Source organism: Pantherophis guttatus, chromosome 4 (genome assembly GCF_059756535.1).
Source record: "Pantherophis guttatus breed Tessera chromosome 4, ASM5975653v1, whole genome shotgun sequence".
Taxonomy (NCBI): Eukaryota; Metazoa; Chordata; class Lepidosauria; order Squamata; family Colubridae; genus Pantherophis; species Pantherophis guttatus.
Genome location: NC_142066.1, coordinates 29,192,445 through 29,211,283, shown reverse-complemented (window position 1 = coordinate 29,211,283; position 18,839 = coordinate 29,192,445). Strand labels below are relative to the sequence as shown.

At 40.6% G+C, this 18,839-nt stretch overlaps 1 protein-coding gene across 3 annotated transcripts; it reads right to left on the bottom strand.

Moving 5' to 3' along the window:
• Nucleotides 1-6,432: 6,432 nt before the first annotated feature.
• Nucleotides 6,433-18,403, bottom strand: MYADM (myeloid associated differentiation marker). Of its 3 annotated transcripts, none has more exons than XM_034419453.3 (2): nucleotides 18,174-18,403; nucleotides 6,433-9,527 (listed from the first exon to the last, which is right to left on the bottom strand). In XM_034419453.3, the coding sequence occupies exon 2, from the start codon at nucleotides 9,514-9,516 to the stop codon at nucleotides 8,611-8,613; it is 906 nt and encodes a 301-aa protein (XP_034275344.2). In that variant the 5' UTR covers nucleotides 9,517-9,527; nucleotides 18,174-18,403; the 3' UTR covers nucleotides 6,433-8,610. The 3 variants fall into 3 exon arrangements, with proteins under 3 accessions (XP_034275344.2, XP_034275342.2, XP_034275343.2); XM_034419451.3 differs by having other exon boundaries at nucleotides 17,854-18,359; XM_034419452.3 differs by having other exon boundaries at nucleotides 15,629-18,181.
• Between the last annotated feature and the right edge of the window lie 436 nt (nucleotides 18,404-18,839).

The following is an 18,839-nucleotide window of genomic DNA, read 5'->3' as shown; positions in this document are numbered from 1 at the left end:
TCGTGAGTCACAGCGGCGTCAGGAAAATACATTCCTAGCAGACATACAAATATTTATAGATATGAGCTCAGACTGAGGTGCAGCTGCCAAGAGAACTATTGGAATAGAAGCAGCTGTCCGGGAAGTTGGAATCCTTTATAAAATGGTGGAAGAGGAGGTGACTTTCAGAGTCTTTGGAGATGAAGTTATTTTCATAAGCATTTTGTAGCAGGATTGAAGATCGTTGATATGATTTAGCCAGGATGGCTAAATATTGAGGTTTCCTCAGATATCTGGTAGGTCATGGATTCCCCAGCCTGTTTCTCCAGACTTCCAGATGTGCTATATTGAAAGCCATGTCTGTGTCTTACACATATATTCAGACACACATTCTGCTGTTTCTCGTCTGTGCGCCCAACACATTTCAGGAATAACAGCTGTGTTCAGTCAGCTCTCCAGAGCGGAAACTCCTCAGTACATGAGAGAGAATTTCCATGGGGTGAAAACTATCCTGTCTACACTTTTTCTCCTGCCAAATTCAGCTAAAATCATGAAGTTCAGGAAAGAGAGAAAAAGTGTGTTACAACATTTTTTTTTTTTTTATCCATGGGAGACTCAACTCTTCTCTTCCACCCCAGCTATTCCACACAAAAGTTAGCCAGCCAGATTGCAGTTCCAACCTGCTTCAAAATGGCTGGTTTTGACCATTTTTATTTCATGTTCGAGTCTATTCAGGTGCCGCCAGAACTGAACAGTGTGACTCTTTTGCAGTGGTGAAATCCAATTTTTTTTTACTACCGGTTCGGTGGGTGTGGCTTGGTGGGCATGGCAGGGGAAAGATACTGCAAAATCTCCATTCCCACCCCACTCCAGGGGAAGGATACTGCAAAATCCCCATTCCCTCCCCACTCCTGGGGGAAGGATATTGCAAAATCTCCATTCCTACCCCACTCAGGGGCCAGCTAGAGGTGGTCTTTGCCAGTTCTCTGAACTACTCAAAATTTCCGCTACCGGTTCTCCAAACTACTCAAAATTTCCACTACCGGTTCTCTAGAACCTGTCAGAACCTGCTGAATTTCACCCCTGCTCTATTGTTTGTCTTTCTTTAGGCTTTCAGTCCCAGACTCCATGAACAGGAAAAAGGACTGATACTTGGTATGAACAAAAAAGAAAGAATCCCACAGAGCCAAGCCTTTTAGGTGTTATACAAATTAGTCACTAGCGTCGGAGTTTCCAAGCTCTCTTTCTGAAGCAAGGAGATTAGAAGCCCCCAATGGGTGGATGTTGGGGGAAAAAAAATAAAAACGGAAACCGGTAAAATAAGGGAGGATCTTCAGAGGTGTAAAGTGGATCTCAACAGATCCAGAATGGTATTACGAAGCATTACAAATGCTGCAGCAAGTGAAGGTTGAAAAGCGGTCAGCTCTATAACTTATAATACAGGTAGTCCTCAATTTATGACCATTCATTTAGTGACTAAAGTTACAACAGTGCTGAAAAAAGTGATTTATGACCGGTTTTCACACTTATGACCTTTGCAGCATCTCCATGGTCATGTGATCAAAATTCAGGTGCTTGGCAACTGGTTTGTATTTATTGACAATTGCACCATCCTGCAGTCATGGGATCTCAATTTCTAACTTTCTCAGCCAGCTTTCAACCAGCAAAGTTAATGGGGGGTGGGGAAACAGATTTGTTTAACAACTGCATGCTACACTTAACAACTGCAGTGATTAGCTTAACAACTGTGGCAAAAAAAGCTCATAAAACGGGGTGCAATTCACTTAGCAAGGCCTTGCTTAGCAACAGAAATTATGGGCTCAAATGTGGTCCTTAGTTGGAGGAAACTGGAAGTGTTGAGGCAAGACTGGCTGGAAATTTGCAGGCTCCGATGAACCCGGTGAAAATCCAGCCAGACAAACCGCTGTCAGAGGGTCTTTGGATCAGAACCAGCTTGTAGAGATGGTGAAGAAGGAGAGGCACCTCGGACAACCAAGAGGAATAGGCAAGTTCCTCCTAAGGTCAGAGGCAGCTCTCCGATCTGGCAGCGGGGGCAGCAGCCATTAAAAACAACCGCTTTGAAGTTGGGGCAACCGGAATAAGATTTTGTGCAGAAGCAGTGTTTGGACGGAGTACTGGTACCAGGTGAGTGATTGGCCAACTCACAGGTAAAAAAGGAAATTTTTAAAGAAAACCTCTAAAAGATCACAGTGAGGAAATGAGCAGCTAATTGGCACTTGGGAATTTTAATGGAGGGAGAAGAACAAAGAGGAAGTTAAAGTACTAAAGCCCAGAAAAGAAAACTTTTATATTTGGATTTTAAATTGAATTTGGAGAAACTAAAACTAATATAAGAAAAGAAACCCGAGGGAAAGTACTTTTTAATGAAGATTTGAAAGAATTTTGACAGTTTTGAAATATGAAGGAAAAACAAAGGACAAAGAGGTCAGAAACTTTGTTAGAGCACATAAAACAGGAAAAAGAGAATATAAATGAGAAACAAGAGAATAACATTGAAGGAAAAAGAATTGAAGGAAAAAAGATGATTAGACTGAGATTTACAGTGGCAAAAAAAGAATGGATAAAGGGGAATATTTTCTTTTAAAAAGGCAATCTAAGGGAAGAGAAGGAAATGGGAAAAGATTAGGTAACAGAGGGGGGCGAATTATGCAAGTGATGGACTCAAAAGTAAGAGAAAGGATTCAGGAGAAAAGATACAATAAATATGAGAAGAAAAAGAGGAAGAGGAAGAGGAAGAGGAAGAGGAAGAGGAAGAAGAAGAAGAAGAAGAAGAAGAAGAAGAAGAAGAAGAAGAAGAAGAAGAAGAAGAAGAAGAAGAAGAAGAAGAAGAAAATGGGATGAAAAGAAAAAATAATTAAGAAGTGGAATTTTGGAGAGACCAGGAGAAAATGGTTAAAAAGGGAAGAATAATGGAAAGGAGGAAGGGAAATAAGGTATATATTAGTAGATCTAAAGGAACTGTATTAATATTAGCAATTGTGAATGCAAAAATTAAATATGATTATGTATATTGTGTATTGTAAAATGGAAGAGCAGATGAAATATGAAGTAATTAGGTTTAATTATGAAAATAATTGAAATTAAGATACAAAAAAATGGATGGGAATTTTGAAATAATATGTTGTAAATAATGAAACAAAATAATTAATTGATGCTATAATAGAAGTCAGGAATTAAGGGCGGATAGTGATATTGCTTATTATGTATTAAGAAGAGATAAGATGTGGAAGATCAATCAAGTTAAAGGGTTTCAATGTAAGAATTGAATAAGATGAAGTTTATTGTTTATAACCAAAAAATGTGATGGGGATTATAAGAAATATACTTTATAAATGGAGAAATAATTAATTGAAGCAATGCTAAGAAATTAGGATTTGAAGGGCGGATGGTGATACTGTTTATATAATATGTATTAAGAAGAGATTAAGATAAGAGAAAAAAGTAGAGAAAAAGAATATCATGGCAGAAAATGAAATACGTAAATTGTATTTGGAAAAATCAAAAAAGAAGATTCGAATAGATCATTAAAATCAACATATAATTATGTTATAAGTTGTAAAAGATGTGACCCAGTCAATACTCTGTTCATAAAATATGTATGTAAAAGGAAAATTTAATAAAACTTGTCTTTAAAAAAAAATGTGGTCCTTAATCGAGGACTACCTGTAGTGCAATGACAAATTCCACCTTCTGATTTGCTTTTGATTTTTTAAACCCACTGCCAACAAACATGCGCATCTGCATACTTCTTCAATTTAAAAATATATTGTGTATTTAGCGCCATGGTGATGTACATCCACTTTTGACAAAAAAAAAAAAAAAGAAGAAGAAGAAGTAATTTCCTGCCAATGAGTTTCTCTCTACTAAAGTTCAACTCTTCAGAATTAACACTTGGTTTACCCTGATTGCAACAGTGAAGGGATATATTTTGCTTTTTCAATTTGCCTTCTTTTAGCAGCTTTATGCTCCTTCCAGATACACACATGTTCCTCCAGCCACCCACTCCATTCCAACAAATTTTGTAGTCATACCCGTCAAATAAGAGTTATAGCTCATAAAACTGAAATATATTCCCATTTATGTGGAAGTGCACAGCAGCTATAACCATCCCAAAGAATCATTACCACAGCTGCCAGGGGAAGGGGGGGGATATTGAAAGAAAATAGAAAGACAAATTTGAAAATGTGTCATATGCCTCACCAACTAAATATTGATACAGAATTTTGATAATACTTATGCAAATTGGACTGACAGATCTTGGCTGCAAAACCTCAGACTATCACTAGGGGGACAGTATTGATAGGTCTCTTTGCTGCCATCAGAAGGTTATCCAGAATTTTGCAGCTCAGATCTGCTACTCCTAATCTTAAAAAAGTGGAGGGGGGGAGCAGGGGAGAGATCCCTTATGACTCCAGAAGTCTCAAAAATGGTTGAGCATTAGCACCAGATTTATAATTTGCTTGTTAGTGTAGTAGATAAAAATGAACCCAAAAGATGATTTAAACCTCTGATGGAGAAGGAAATGATGTTTCCTTAAGCCACATTTAGAAAATCCACGCCCGTAAAAATACCCTCTTCCACAAAAGGGCATTTTTGGTCCTTCAAAATTTTGTCCTCTTCAAATCTGCCAACATGGGAATGCAGAACAAGAAGCAAAAATTGCTATTCCACCAATTTTATTGAAAAATCCCTACACAGGAGAATGAAAAATGTTTGCTCATACTGAGCTCCTATCTATAACCTTACTTCATATACAAAAAGCCTATACACAAAAATCCCCATGGTCCTTATGGAAAGCTGGCCAGCTATCTTTCCTTCTCAAAGATCTGGAGTTGGAAAAAATGGACAGGCAGGAATTCCTCCTAATTATTGGTAGTCCCCCATTGATGGCAAGAACAGAGGGCCAAGAATGGAGATGTTTTTCTATCGTGACTCTCATATATCTATATATCTATAGATTTATTTAACAGATGATTGTAGCCCAGTGTTTTTCATTTTGACAACTTTAAGATGAGGGCACTTCAATTCCCAGAATTTTTCAGCCAGCCTGACTGGGGAATTTTGGGAGCTGAAGCCCATTTATCTAAAAATGTTTGAAAAACACTGCTGTAGAGAAAGAAGATATCAAATGGAAGGAGGCTTATCATTATCAAGTTAAAAAGAGTCTTCAAAGTAGTTTTTTCTATAATACTGTGGGAACCATAATAGAATAAGAGTTGGAAAGGACCTTGGAGGTCATCTAGTCCAACCCTCTACTCAAGCAGGAAACTCTATACCAGTGATCGCTAACCTTTTTGCCGTCACGTGCCAAAAGCGGGGGGAGAGTGGGGAGATCGTGCATGTGCGTGCCCACACCCATAATTCAATGCCCATCCATGCCCCACCCTCCCGCGCACATGCGCGTCCTCCCCCGTTTGGCACACGATGGCACAGTGGGCCCATTTTTCACTCTCCCCAGGCTCCAGAGGCTTTCTAGGAGCCTGGGGAGGGCAAAAACGGCCTTCCTCAACACACACACCCCAAGGCGCTCTGGAGGCCAGAAACAACCCACTTCCCAACTTCTGGTGGGCCCAGAAGGCCCGAAAAGCTGGCCGGCGGGCACATGGGTGCTGGAGCTGACCTAGGGCAATGCTCATGTGCCCTCAGATATGGCTCCGGATGCCACTTGTGGCACCCATGCCATAGGTCCGCCATCACAGCTCTATACGATTGGCGCCCAATCTCTTCTTACAAACCTCCAGTAACTGGAGGCAAGTTATTCCAGTTTGTTCTGTTAGGAAACTATTCTTTAGTTCTAGGTTAGTTCTCTCCTTGATTAGTTTCCATCCATGGCTTCTGCCTTCAGGTGCTTTGGACAATAGGTTGACTCCCTCTTCTTTGCAGCAACATGTTAAATATTGGAACGCTGCTATCATGTCATGCCTAGTCCTTCTTTTCCTTAGACTAGACATACCCAATTCCAGCAACTGTTCTTCATATTTTTAGCCTCCAGTCCCGTTTATGTGCTCCTGTTTTAAGATGATTATGAATATTTTTATTATATTATTGTTGATGTTTTATTTTTGATAAATCATGTAGCTGTGTGGTGGTCTAAGAATCTAGCAAATAAATATATAAATGAGCTGTCTAAGTTCTATAAGCTTGGTATTTCAAAAATAAACTGAAAAGTTAGCAAAAGAGATGAAAAGACTACTTTTATTGAAGTTTTAAACAGCTAAGCCAAAAATAAATCAGCTCAGCTCTCTCTAATAACAATTCAATATTGGAGGATCATAGAAAGTTGCAGTTGCTATCAAACTGGTGTAAAAATCCATTTTTTGAAGTGCCCCTTAAGTCAGAAAAAAAAAAGCCTATTTCTATTGTAGCTATTCAACCTCTTGGTGTCCAAAAGGTGTCCTTTTGTTTGGATAGAAATAGGATTAACACACTCGATTGTAACATTGCTCCTTTATTTTTTATACATACATGGATTTGCATATTTCAAAAAATAATAAACACATTGTAGATGAAGTTGCGGATAATTGAGACAAGAAGGAAGCTAACATTTCTACCTACGCTGTATGTTGTTACAAGTATTTTTATTTTAAAACAGAATGGTAAATGCAGTAGAAACACATACAAATAACTTCTATTGCTGACCTAATTGGAAAAGACTGATGTTTTCTGAAATACGAAGTTGAAAAGCAATATTATCTAATACCAAGTGCTTGGAATATTAAAATTTTTTTTTACTAGATTAGCAACCATAAAGAAGCCAGAAGTTATATATTTAATACTTTGCAAAGCATGTATTTTTCTACTATGCTTTTTTTATTTAAAAAACAGAGGATGTCTTTATAGACACTTTAAAAAAACATCAAAATGTAAAGAAAATGTAAAGAAAAACAATTTACGCTATCTTTCTGTAAAACAATCTATTTGTTAAGAAACTTGAAAGCAAGGATTTTTAACCCTTACTTAAATGTTGCTCCACTGCAGTTGTTATTTTTCAGCCTGGTGCAATCACAAATAAGTGGCTTTCCATTTCCCCAAATCATAGTGTTCCTTGTAACCTGTTGACTTTTGAAAAAAAAAAAAGAGAGAGAGAGAGAACTGCCTTTTTAAAGTAAAGTTACTGCAAGCCTCAACAGGTCCTGCATAAATCATTTTGCAGGACACAGCTGGATTTCTATTGCAGGTTTACAGGCAGACATGAATCCATTACTGTACAGTTAATTTCTCCCCGAGCAACCATGGAGAATAAACCCTCCACGATGGTGCAAAGCAAACCACCCATCTAGAGCTGCTTCTGTGCAGTCCCCCTTCATCCCAATGGAAAATGCAAGCAGCCAATGGCTCTACTGTAAACATCTACCCTCCCCCCACCCCAAATACATATTCATAATGGAAAACAGCAAGTATATTTGGCAAGGGCAAAGGGGTTTCTTTGCATGAGGACAGAAAGAGGAACCCAATATTTTTAAGGCACTGAAATGGAGGAATATTTTTTTTAAGGCCAAATAAAATATGTACATCAAGAATGCTCTAAATTCTTCTTCTCTGCTAAGCAAAGTTCCTGTTTTAGCTGCATACGTTTCCTCTGAATCTGACTGGCTGGTGGTGGCTGTCGTGAAGTTAGCGGTCTGGATAGAGGGTAGCCAGGGTGAGAAAGACAGAGAATAGGAAACCTAACTGCAAGCTTAGTAATTTAAGGAAAATGTTAGGAAATGGATTTTTATGAGAATACAGGTAGTCATCGATTTACGACCACAATCGAGCCCTAAATTTCTACTGCTAAATGAGGGATTTGTTAAGTGAGCTATGCCTCAGTTTACACTTTTCTTGCCAAAGTTGTTAAGTGAATGACTTAACACTAAGCAGTGTTAAGTTAATAACAAGTTTATTAAGGGAATCTGGCTTCCCCCTTCACTTTGCTTGTCAAAAGCTGATCACCTGATCCTGGGACACTGCAGCCGTCATAAATGTGAATCAGTTGCCAAGCATCTGAATTTTGATCACATGATCATGGGGATGCTGCAATGGTTAAGTATGAAAAATGGTCGTAAGTCACTTTTTTCAGGGCCATTGTAACTTTGTACAGTCACTAAATGAATTGTTGTAAGTCGAGGACAACCTGCATCCTGGAGTCTCCCCATCAAGTATAGTGTGTGCCCTCTCTCTCTCTGCTTTTTTCCCCCTCGACTGGCACCAAGCAACACCACCTTTAATAGCCCTAAGCCTCCTCATGCCTCGGAATATGAACGAACTAAACTGGCGAAGACACATGCGTGGGAATAGCCAAAGATGATTAGGCAGAAGAATTTGTGAGCCATCCCAAGCTCTGCATGCAACAAATGATCATTTGGCTATTATGTGCAATAGGCTCAGGATGGAGAGAGAGGAAAAGAATTATTGTGTGGCAAGCACAGAGCATAAATCTAGGCTAAGAACAAGGTAACTGAGAAGGCAGGAGAGAAACAGAATGAATTAGTCTGAGACTGCAGGCAGAGGAGAGAGACAGAAGAAAGGAAAAATCAGAACAAAAGAGAGAAAAGCATGACCCCTTCTTCTCTTTCCACTTCCCTTCTTTTGTACACTGCTGCCTTGATTCTCCTTACTGCCAGCCTCTGTCTACCCCTGGATGAAAATCAACCGTGCAGAATACACCAGATCCGCCAGGTACATCAGCAGATTGATAGCTGTTAGAACAGCTACGGCAACATTCTTGTCCCATACACAGAATTCGCTACCTCTACAGAGTGAGCTTCGAGATGGATATCCCCCATGTTTCTGGTCAAACTTGTAGAGAGGCCAAATAATTGTGGCGGTGGCATACATGAGCACAGCCAATAAAGTGTAGCCGCTGAGGAATTTGTTGAATGGACACGGCAACCAGCCAGTGCATTCGCCAATGCAGAGGATAATCACCACAAGTGAGAGGATGAAACAGATGCAGTAGACCGCCATACACCACTTAAGAGCATCTGGCTGGTCATAAGTAGGTGGGTCACTTATGAAGACAAAGATGATGCAGGCAGTAAAGGTCTCCACTACCTTTAGCAACCCTGGGACTGTTGCCATATAGCCGGTCACTTCTCCTGGCTTAGCTTTGGTTAAGCTGACCTCGGTGAGGTAAGACAGGCAGGCAAGGCAAGAAAACACGGTGGCAGAAATGCGGTATCCCCGCTCGTCACGACTAAGACGCTGATTCGAAATGAAGAATACCGGGTAGATGATGGAAGCAGAGAGACACATTAGGGTGGCATACATGGCGAAAGTGATGGGGAAGTTCTTCCAAGAGACCGGAATGCGATGCTGAAGGCCGACAAACTCGACCACCAAGATGACAATGGTGATGGCAAAACAGACGCACCAGGAAAACATGCACCAGTCTCCATTGCGGCCAGACCAGGCCTCCCGGTTGGCCACCAAGCTGAAGGCCACACAGGTGAAAAGGGCTTCCAGGAGGCGAACAATTCCCAAGGGAGAGGTCAGGGCACTGGTGTTGCCCACTGATTTTGAGCGGGTTACTGGCATTGTGCAAAGATCTAGGAAGGAGAAGAAAAGACACATCATGCAAAAATTTATCACATGAAAATACACAATTTAGAATACATTTCCTGAATTTAGGGCTAAGGAATATAGGAACAGTGGGCAGATGCAGGAGACCAGGCTGAGCCCAAGGGAAGGGTCGAATGCGTCATAAGTCATGAGTCCCTGCATGCCCACACGAGATCAAAGTCCAGCCTATTGTGAATGCCTCACTTATCACCCGCTCATTTCCCTTAACTGCCAGTGGGTCAGATTCTTGTAGAAAGCTTAATCTTGCAATAAATATTTATACACATTTGTACTGCCTGACTCTCATTTTCCCCAACCTTCTGCAACCCTGCAGCTTCTATATAGGTTGGATTTCCCATTTTATCATTCCCAACCAGAATTCCATTCTTCTCTTCCTAGTAATAATCCAAAATAACTGCTGGACTACAAATTGAGAAAGACTAATTTAAGTACTATTGCCTCCTGAACCTGCCTGAATATTGTAGAAGTCAGAGAAGGGATGGGAGAGATTTATCACTCCAGGTATTGTTGGACAAGATCTGATAGCAGTCCCAGTCAGGATGGGTTATAGTCCTTGGCTTACGACCATAATTGAGCCCGGAATTATGATCACAAGTTGTGCTGGTTGTTAAGTGGGTCAGCATGTGACCACACCCAATTTTATAGACCGGTTTTGCAGCAATCATTAAGGGAATGCCATTGTAGTTAGGCAAATCCATTGTCCACAATGGACTTTTTTTTTTTTTTTGCCAAAACTGGAAGTAACAACCACTTTCTGGCAAAAAAAAATATATATATATCTAAGTCCTGGTCACATAATCATGGGATGTTGCAAACACAACCAAAATGTGATTATGTGATGGGCGGAGGCCATCAAAACTTTGAATCTGGGTCACAAGTAGACCTGAGAAGTCCGTTGTATCTTAGTCGCTAAGTGAATGGTCATAAGTTGAGAACTATCTACATATCCTGTTTCCCCCAAAATAAGACATTCCCTGATAATAAGCCCAATCGGACTTTTAAGTGCATGGCAATAAGGCCAAGTGCTTATTTCAGGATTCAAAAAAATATAAGACAGGGTCTTATTTTTGGGGAAACATGGTATGAATTCTAGTTCCATGCCTGGGGAATTATGGAATCATAGGGCTGGAAGGGGCTTTTAAGCTTTTCTAATCCAAACCCTTGCCCACAGCACACCTTATTATATCCCAGAAAAATGGCTGTCCAATTTTTTCTTGAAGACTTCCAACAATGGACCATCCACAATTCCAGAAGTTCCATCCACTGATTGTTGTCACTGCCAGGAAATTTTTCCTTAATTCCAGATAGGATCTCTCTAATGAGCTTCTACCCACTACTTCCTGTCCAGCTCTCAGGTGCTTTGGAGAATAAGTCAACCCCCCCCTTCATGTGATTGCCTCCCAGATATCAGAAGACAGCTCAGCTATCATGTTACCCCCTAAACTTTCTTTTTCTTAGGTTAGACATACCTAGTTCCCTTAACCTTTCCTCACACAGTTTAGCCTTCAGGGCCGGGATGGGCAACTTTAGGACTTGTGGACTTCAACTCCCAGAATTCCTTAGTCAGACATTAAAATACACAGATTATAAAGTTGCCATACTGGCCCACCCCTGCACCAGAGACTCAGAAAGCTCACAAGCCAGATGTCTACAGGTAATCTATCAATATTTCCCTATGGGCAATATGGACGTCCTAACCCACAATAGCAACTGTTGGACATCAAAATCTACAAGGGGGAAAAAAGAGGTAGTTCAACTAAACATAGACAATTTAATTTTTATCAGTCTATTCCAAGGTTTATAATTCATTTATGTTACTTATTTATGTATGCTATTCCTATGGGGTTGGATTCATAACTAGAGTTCTCCAGATGTAGCTCTTATTATCTTGATTTACAATACTTTTTTTCAGATTTGGCATAGCTAGCTCAACAAATGCAGTTAAAGTAAACGTTCTCAACAACAAAATGTTCTCAATAGAAGATAGAATCTAGAATTGTCCCAATATTTTATTGAGGTAACTAAAGAGTTACACTTACAAAAAAGGGAAACTTGTAACTCCTTTGACAAACTTCAGTTAACTTAAACATTGCCCCAGCCTGACAGGTGACACTTGGGCGAAAATTGATTAAGCTCACCTCTTTGTAGAGAAATGGAATTTCCTCAAGATAAGGGAACTCTTTTATGTCAATGCTCCACTTTTGATGCCAGACAATTCCATTTCATGAAAATCCACACTGCACCTAGGAAAGGATCTGGACATCTAAGATCACCCACCCCAAAGGGGTCTTCCTTGGGTCTCACATCCATAGGGCAAGGGCATCTTATTTTTACACATCTAATACGATTCACATCAACTTCACACCAGAGCCCCTTGTCACTATATGTCCTATCACTCTCAGGTTTCCGTGGCCAAGAATGGCCGAATCTTCGTTTTGCTGTCTGGCTCTTGCAAGAAAATCCTTCCTCTATTTCGAGCAATCGTTCTGCATTTTTCATTGGGTAACTGAGCTTGGAATCAGGCCAAGAAAATTCTTCTAATGGGTTTAAAATAGGTACAAACTAGTAACAGAAGTAAAGCGGTTTCCTTTTGTAAATGGAGATAAATCTTCCTGGCTTATGCAGCACATATTATGAACTGGCTATGAATAATAGAAACTGAAGTCTGAAAGATCCAGGGGTTGGAAAAGGCTGAGTGACATATTGTCCACCCAAAGCTAATATAGCCCTTTCCTGTCCGGGTTATGGCAAAGTAAGACGCAATGGGAGAACGGACAAGAATTTCTGGGGACTAAAAAGTTACCCCCATCTGTCCATCTCTCACAATTACAGCACAGATAATAGGAATTGCTATTTTTTTCCAAGCCAAAATCGGAAAACGCTTACTTCCTGAAGAAGTTGAAGGGCAAGACAAGCAACAAGAACTGAGAAAGGGTGGAGACCTGAGGAGGGGAGGGGTAGGAGAAAAACCATGTTATCCATGTAAGGGCAGGAGAGAAAATTCCTTTTTGTCCAATGTTGGACATTTGGTTTTAATCAAGCTCTTCTTCTGAGCTGAGGAAGGGGGCGGGCGGGAGTCAAAGAAATCCCAGGCGTTAAATCCAGCTTCACTGTCTCTTTCTGAGCCATCTCCCAAAAATGCAGCCCCCACCCTTCCTTTTCCCTCCAGCAAATCCCGAAGCAAGGATTTCCTTTCCCGTCAGCTCCCAAGTCAGAAATGTCTCCTAGCAGCTCCTTTCACTCGGCTGGCAGGGAATGCCAAAATGTTTTGGTAGGGTAGCCTTGTCCTACCTTGTCAGCCCTTCCCTGTGTTTGGAGAGAAGAAAAGGAAAAAAAGGGGGAAAAAGAGAGAGAGGGAGAGAAAGAAAGTTTGAAAGTAAAGGTAAACTGCTTCAAGAAAAGGAGAGCAGAAAGCTCACTTTAAACCATTTTAAAATGGGCTTTAAAAATTTAATGGCTTATATTGCCTGTTAGCACTCACTATATGGAAACTGCAACTGTAGAGGGTATTTTGCAAGACGTTGCAAGATTTAGTTTTCACTAAAATGTTGTCCTATGTTACCCAGGCCATGCTGGTTCTTTGGGGCCTACAAGGGGGAAATGGATGACTGAACAGCCTATTTTGCAAAGCTGTCCTCCCAGACTAACCTTCAGCTGCCGTTTTGCACACAGTCAAATCAAGAGGAAGAAACTGTTAGACAATGTCATTTTTTCAGGTAGCAGAAAAACAATTGCCTGTACGAATCCTGCTATCTTTCCCCTATCTTTGCACTGAGAAAATGAGCATTTCAGAGAGTACAATTTATCAATGTTCTTCAACGGGCTGTTTCTAACTATACAAAGAGCTTTCTTGATGAGATAATTTCAGACTTGTAACCTTTGATCTGCAGCCTGAAATGGAACAATCTAGATAAATAGATTGTTTCCCATTTGACTGCTGTGCATTTGAGTTGATTCATAACCTTAACGTTTTTTCCAAGCACACTAACCAATACCAAGGGTAAAATTTTATATAAATCCCTCTCTCCATTCCTCTCATGTAAGATGCTTTAAAAATTACTATTTGTATCCGACCCTTCTTATGCTGGTGTATGACTGTAATAAATATTTAATTTGATTTGATGCTGAAGATAGGGAAAAAAACATAAAATTCTACATGCAATTTAACCATATTCGTTCTCTCACCCTGCAAAGTACATTCAAAAATGTACATACATTTGATGAAGGAACCTGCAAAAGTCAAGTTCATCAGTGACTTTAAGGCTGTCTCAGAACATTATAACAGGAAGCAGAATTTAAAGGAAAATATAAGCATTATCTAAACAATAATGGATAAACAACTACTGTAATCAAGGAACATCTTCACATAATCTTATAAACAGTCTGGGTAAAAGAGAGCAAAAGAGAGACTGAAATTTGCATTTATCAGAAGTAATGCTGAGAGTTACTGAGAAAATATTCAGTCATCGTGCATTGGTGCAAAAAACCTTGAGCGAAGAGGTGGCAACGCCCAGGGTGTAGAACTATTTCTTACACACTGCAGGATACAATTGAAGCTTTGTTTTAAGCACAGAAAAGTCAAGAGGCAGGATCTTAGAAGAGCTGGTTCCTGTTCCCTAAAAAACCTCAGAACTGTGCCCACAAAAGCAGAAGACATGGAAAAGAACAGAAGTCACTGAATAAAATTAGACTTGAGGTAATGCTACGTGTCATGGCAAGGCATCGAATGAGTAAAGGTGATTCAAAGAACAGGTAACCTTCTGCTTACCACCTTAATTGAGCCCAGAACTACAGTAGTAAGACATGGCGTTCATTGGCGGGTCACCATGTGACCACACCCGATTTTACTAACTTTTTTGCAGCAATCCTTAAACAGACGTTGTTAAGTGAACAGAATAGTCTACTCATTATATCCAATAAATGCTGGTTTCCAGCAAAAAAATGCCAAAAATTGCAGAACACTGCAGACAGACATAGATGCCACTGGTTGTCATGTACCCAAAATGTGATCAACTGATCACACGGTGGGGTGGATTGTTGCTGTTATAACTTTGAAAATGGGTCATAACCTGGGGAGCTCTGTCATAATTATGAATGATTGCTAAGTGACCAGTCATAAATCAAGAACTACCTGTATTTAAAAACTAGGGAATCCTCGAATCTTGCATCTCTCTAGATCAGTGTTTCTCAAACTTATCCAGATATGTGCTGTCAAATTCTGGGAGTTCACACATCTTAAAATTCTTTAAATTGTTTTAGATAATACCAAGGGGTCACTCCTTATTTTACATGAACTGTTGCTTCATAAACTACAGAATATATTTTACAAATAAATACATATTAATAGATTTCAGTTGTAATAGCCAAGAAATAGCCTGATTGATTTAATATTATTTATTGCCAAAGCCCAGGGGATCTCTTAATCCATCCTTAAAGAAACAGGATTTCTCGCTTTTCAAAGCATGGCATTAGATTTTTTAAAGGGTATTTTCTGTACATATGGCTGCATGAGGAGAATTAATGTTTTGGAAAATCTGTTGCAAAATCTATTAGTTTTGCACCATGGAATGGAACAGAAATCCATTGTTGCTCATGCATGTTTGTGTCCTCAACTTAAGACCACAACTGGGATCAGAATTTCAGTTGCTGGGCAAGGAAGCTGTTAAGTGAGAGAATTATACCCGATTTTACCTTTTTTGCCATGATTGTTAAATTAATTACTTTGCTACTCAGAAACCAGCTGGGACGGTCACAAATGGCAATGACATGACTTCAAAATGCTGCAATCGTTGAAAATATATGCCGGTTACCAAGCACCCCAATTTTGATCATGTGACTGTGGAGATGCTGCAATAATGCACAGCGATGTTGTAAGTGCAAGAACTAGTTGTCAGTCTCTTTTTTAATGTCGTCGTAATTTTGAATGGTTGCTAAACAAATGGTTTTAAGTCAAGGACTACCTGTAGTGGTTAAGGCACCTGGCAAGAGACCAGGAGACTGTGAGTTTTAGTTCCCCCCCTTAGGAATGAAAGTTGGTTGGTTGACTTTCTCTCTCAGCCCCACTTACCTCACAAGGTTGTTGTTAGGAGAAGGAAGGAGTATCATGTATATTCGCCATCTTGAGTTATTTATAAAAAAAATAAAGCTAGGACTTTTTTAAAAATATTTTTTTTAAAAAAAGCACTATCATGATCTAGTGCAAGCTTTTTCAAACTGTTTTCTGCCAGACTCAAGATTCTGTGAGAACTTGATGGAGCTCCAGAAGAAATTAAAGAGGAAAAAAAGTTCACTCAATCACAATCTATGCCACAAAAGCTTTGACCTCTTGATTGAAGGGTTCCAGGGAAAAAAAAATCTTAACAAACAGGTTCCACAGCCTGGAAATCTTTGAAACTTTCTGCCTTACTGGATAACAGAAAGGTTACCAAACTGGGCTGCAAAACTCTGAAAAACCAATAGATGGCAGCAAAGAAATCTAGAAAATGTAACTATTGGCTGCTATCTAATGGTCCTTAGGATTTTTGCAGTCTAGATCTAACAGCATTAGTCCTATAGTAATCATACTGCAACAAGCAGGGAAGCTGTTATGAATTTTAAAAATAATAAATTCTTATGCAGTTGAAAGTGTTGCTATATTATAAACAACTAACCGCAGCATAGAGCAGGGAGGAAAAATATTTACAACACAGATTTTTGTTTTCTGGAATCTTGTCATAATATTACAAAAAATAGGATAAGGATAATTAAGACAAAAATAAACATAGTGGTTCCTACTATCAAGTATCTAGTGAACTGGGAACATTCACAATGAAGTACATGACATAAACTTATGGATGTCAGCAATCTCACACAGATACATTCCCTTAGTAAAATACTCTTCAGAAAAATGTATTCAACAATACAGTATGTCTCTGTGTTGCTGATACAAATATTTACTATTTGACTCCATCGTGTCCCATCTACTGCACAATTATCCTTTGCTCTCATTAAATACTGTCTAGATTGTGCTTTGAATTGTAAAATGCAGAGCACCCAGACAGCATTAGATGCAGCTTCAGTCTTTATGTGGGCCACACCTAGTATCTATTTATTACAACATCCTTACCTCACCAGACTAGCTTTAGGAAATATTGATCTTTTGTCCTGAGAAAATATTGCAGTACAGTATTAATAGAGAGAGAGAAACATCTCCCTTAATTAAAACTTTTGTGAGACCAAAATAGCTGGCAAAATGAAGAAGCTGCACTCTTGGGACAGAGGAGAGGGACGGAGGAGGACACACACCTTATGTCTGTTCAGACAAAGGCCTTTTTAAAGGCACCCGTTATTTTCATCTACTGGCCGACCATAAGAGTGCATATTTTTTTTCCTGTTATTGGCAGTTATTTCAAGGTATACTGTCTTTAAATATGAAGGACCTATTTAGCTAATGCACTGAACAAAAGTTTTCACAGACTTAAGTCTGTAAAACTGCAAATTATGTAATAAAGCTGAAGTGGCACAATTTGAGATTTCAAAATCTTTCCAGAGTTTGCTTTATGGAGAAGTCAGCCCTGGGATATCTTGAAGTCTTCACTACTTCTCTTTTCTTATAAACCAGGGGTGTCCAACCTTGGCAACTTCCAAGACTTGTGGACACCAACTCCCAGAATTCCCCTGGGATTAAAGTTGCCAAGGTCGGATACCCCTGCTATAAAGTGTGGTGCTCGTTTGTTCCAGTTAAACAGCCTGTTACACGCACTTCCCTGCCACAAAAGGCACACCCGATTGCCAAAGCCACATTGGCAATGTATGGCGCCTTCTCCATTTGTTTGTTTGCTTGAAAAAAAAAGAGCATTACCTCCCTGGTTTTGCCTCTTGCTGCAAAATTAAACCAACTGGGGGGGGGGGCTTCTTTTTTTTCCAAAAGGGGAAGAAAAGTCCTGGGGCGGGGGCATCCTGACAAGGCAACCTCCGTCAACTCACTCGAGCCCTGCAAAGGGGTCTCCCACTCACTCAGACCTGCAAAAAGGTCGCATTGCGGAGGCGGGGCAGCTCAGCAAATGCGCCTCATTTCCCAGGAACGTTAAGCAATCCCCTATTCCTAGCCTAAATATTCTCCCCCAGCCTAGTTTTGCCTTTAACTCTTTAGCAAAGCGGGCGGCTTTAAATTCTGGACGCCCCTTAATCGCACGCGCTATTTTTTTCTCTCTCTCTCTCCCCCCCCCAACTTCAAGAGCCCCGCCCTGCGGCTGCCTAAACTCCTCCGAGCGTCTCCCCCAGCCCCGATTTTCTCCCGAAGCTCCTTCTTACGGCACTTCCAAGGCTTGGGGCGGACGGAGAGTCTGCACCGACGGAGCCTCCTCGCGTGGCGAGGCGATCTAGCAAAAGATGCTCCTCGTGGGACCGAGAAGGCGAGAGCTCCTGGGTTGGGTTGGTCGAGACGGGAGGGCAGCTGGGTGTGGCACTAAACGCCGGAGAAGAAGGGAGGCAGCCGCCGGGCAGGAGGAGGAGGGGGAAAAGGGTGGGCCGTGGGCGGACGGAAAGGAGAGCTGAGGGGGTCGGCAGGAACTCTGTTTGTGGCCGTTGCTGCTGGCGACAAGGAGCAATAACCGTGACGCCAGCGGACCCACCCGAAAAGCTGCTTGGCTGGAGCCAAGCGGTTCCCACGTGTTTTTCTCTCGGCTCTCCAGGTTTCCCGCCAGTTCGCCAGATGAACTTGGAAGAAGACGCCCGTCGGTCGCCCCGATGATCTCTTTGTGTCTTTCGGAAATGGAAAGCTACAGTCTGTCAATGTGGATGGCTCTGGGAGAGCACGCTGTTCACTTGGCTTCATAGTTTTGAAAGGAGGGATGTGTGACTCTGTGTGTGTGTAACCCATCGCCGCATCTTGTTGCAGTGCGTTCCGTGGGCGGGTTGGGAGTATAGTTAATCCTCGATTTAACGATAGTTTGTTTAATGACTGTTCGAAGTTACAAATGCAGTGAAAAAAGCAATTTATGACCGTTTTTCACATTTGCGACGTCGCAGCATTTCAGATCAAAATTTGGACGCTTGTCATATTTATGACTGTAAGGTCCCAAAATATACTTGAGTCACCAGAATGCCAAAGAGAGAGACTCAAGACGAGGCCAAAAACAAAATACTGAGTGGAACTATATCCAGAACATACAGATACAATGCATGCGAGGAAATAGCCACACCTTGGGGAAGGTCCTTTTTTGTACCCTCAGAGACGTCCGTTTAGTACCCAATTTTGGCCTCCTAATTTAGGTTTGTGTATTCCTTGTTACCCTGCA

Excerpts from the sequence above, each read along its gene's own strand:
- MYADM (XM_034419453.3), bottom strand. The coding sequence starts at position 9,516 with ATGCCAGTAACCCGCTCAAAATCAGTGGGCAACACCAGTGCCCTGACC.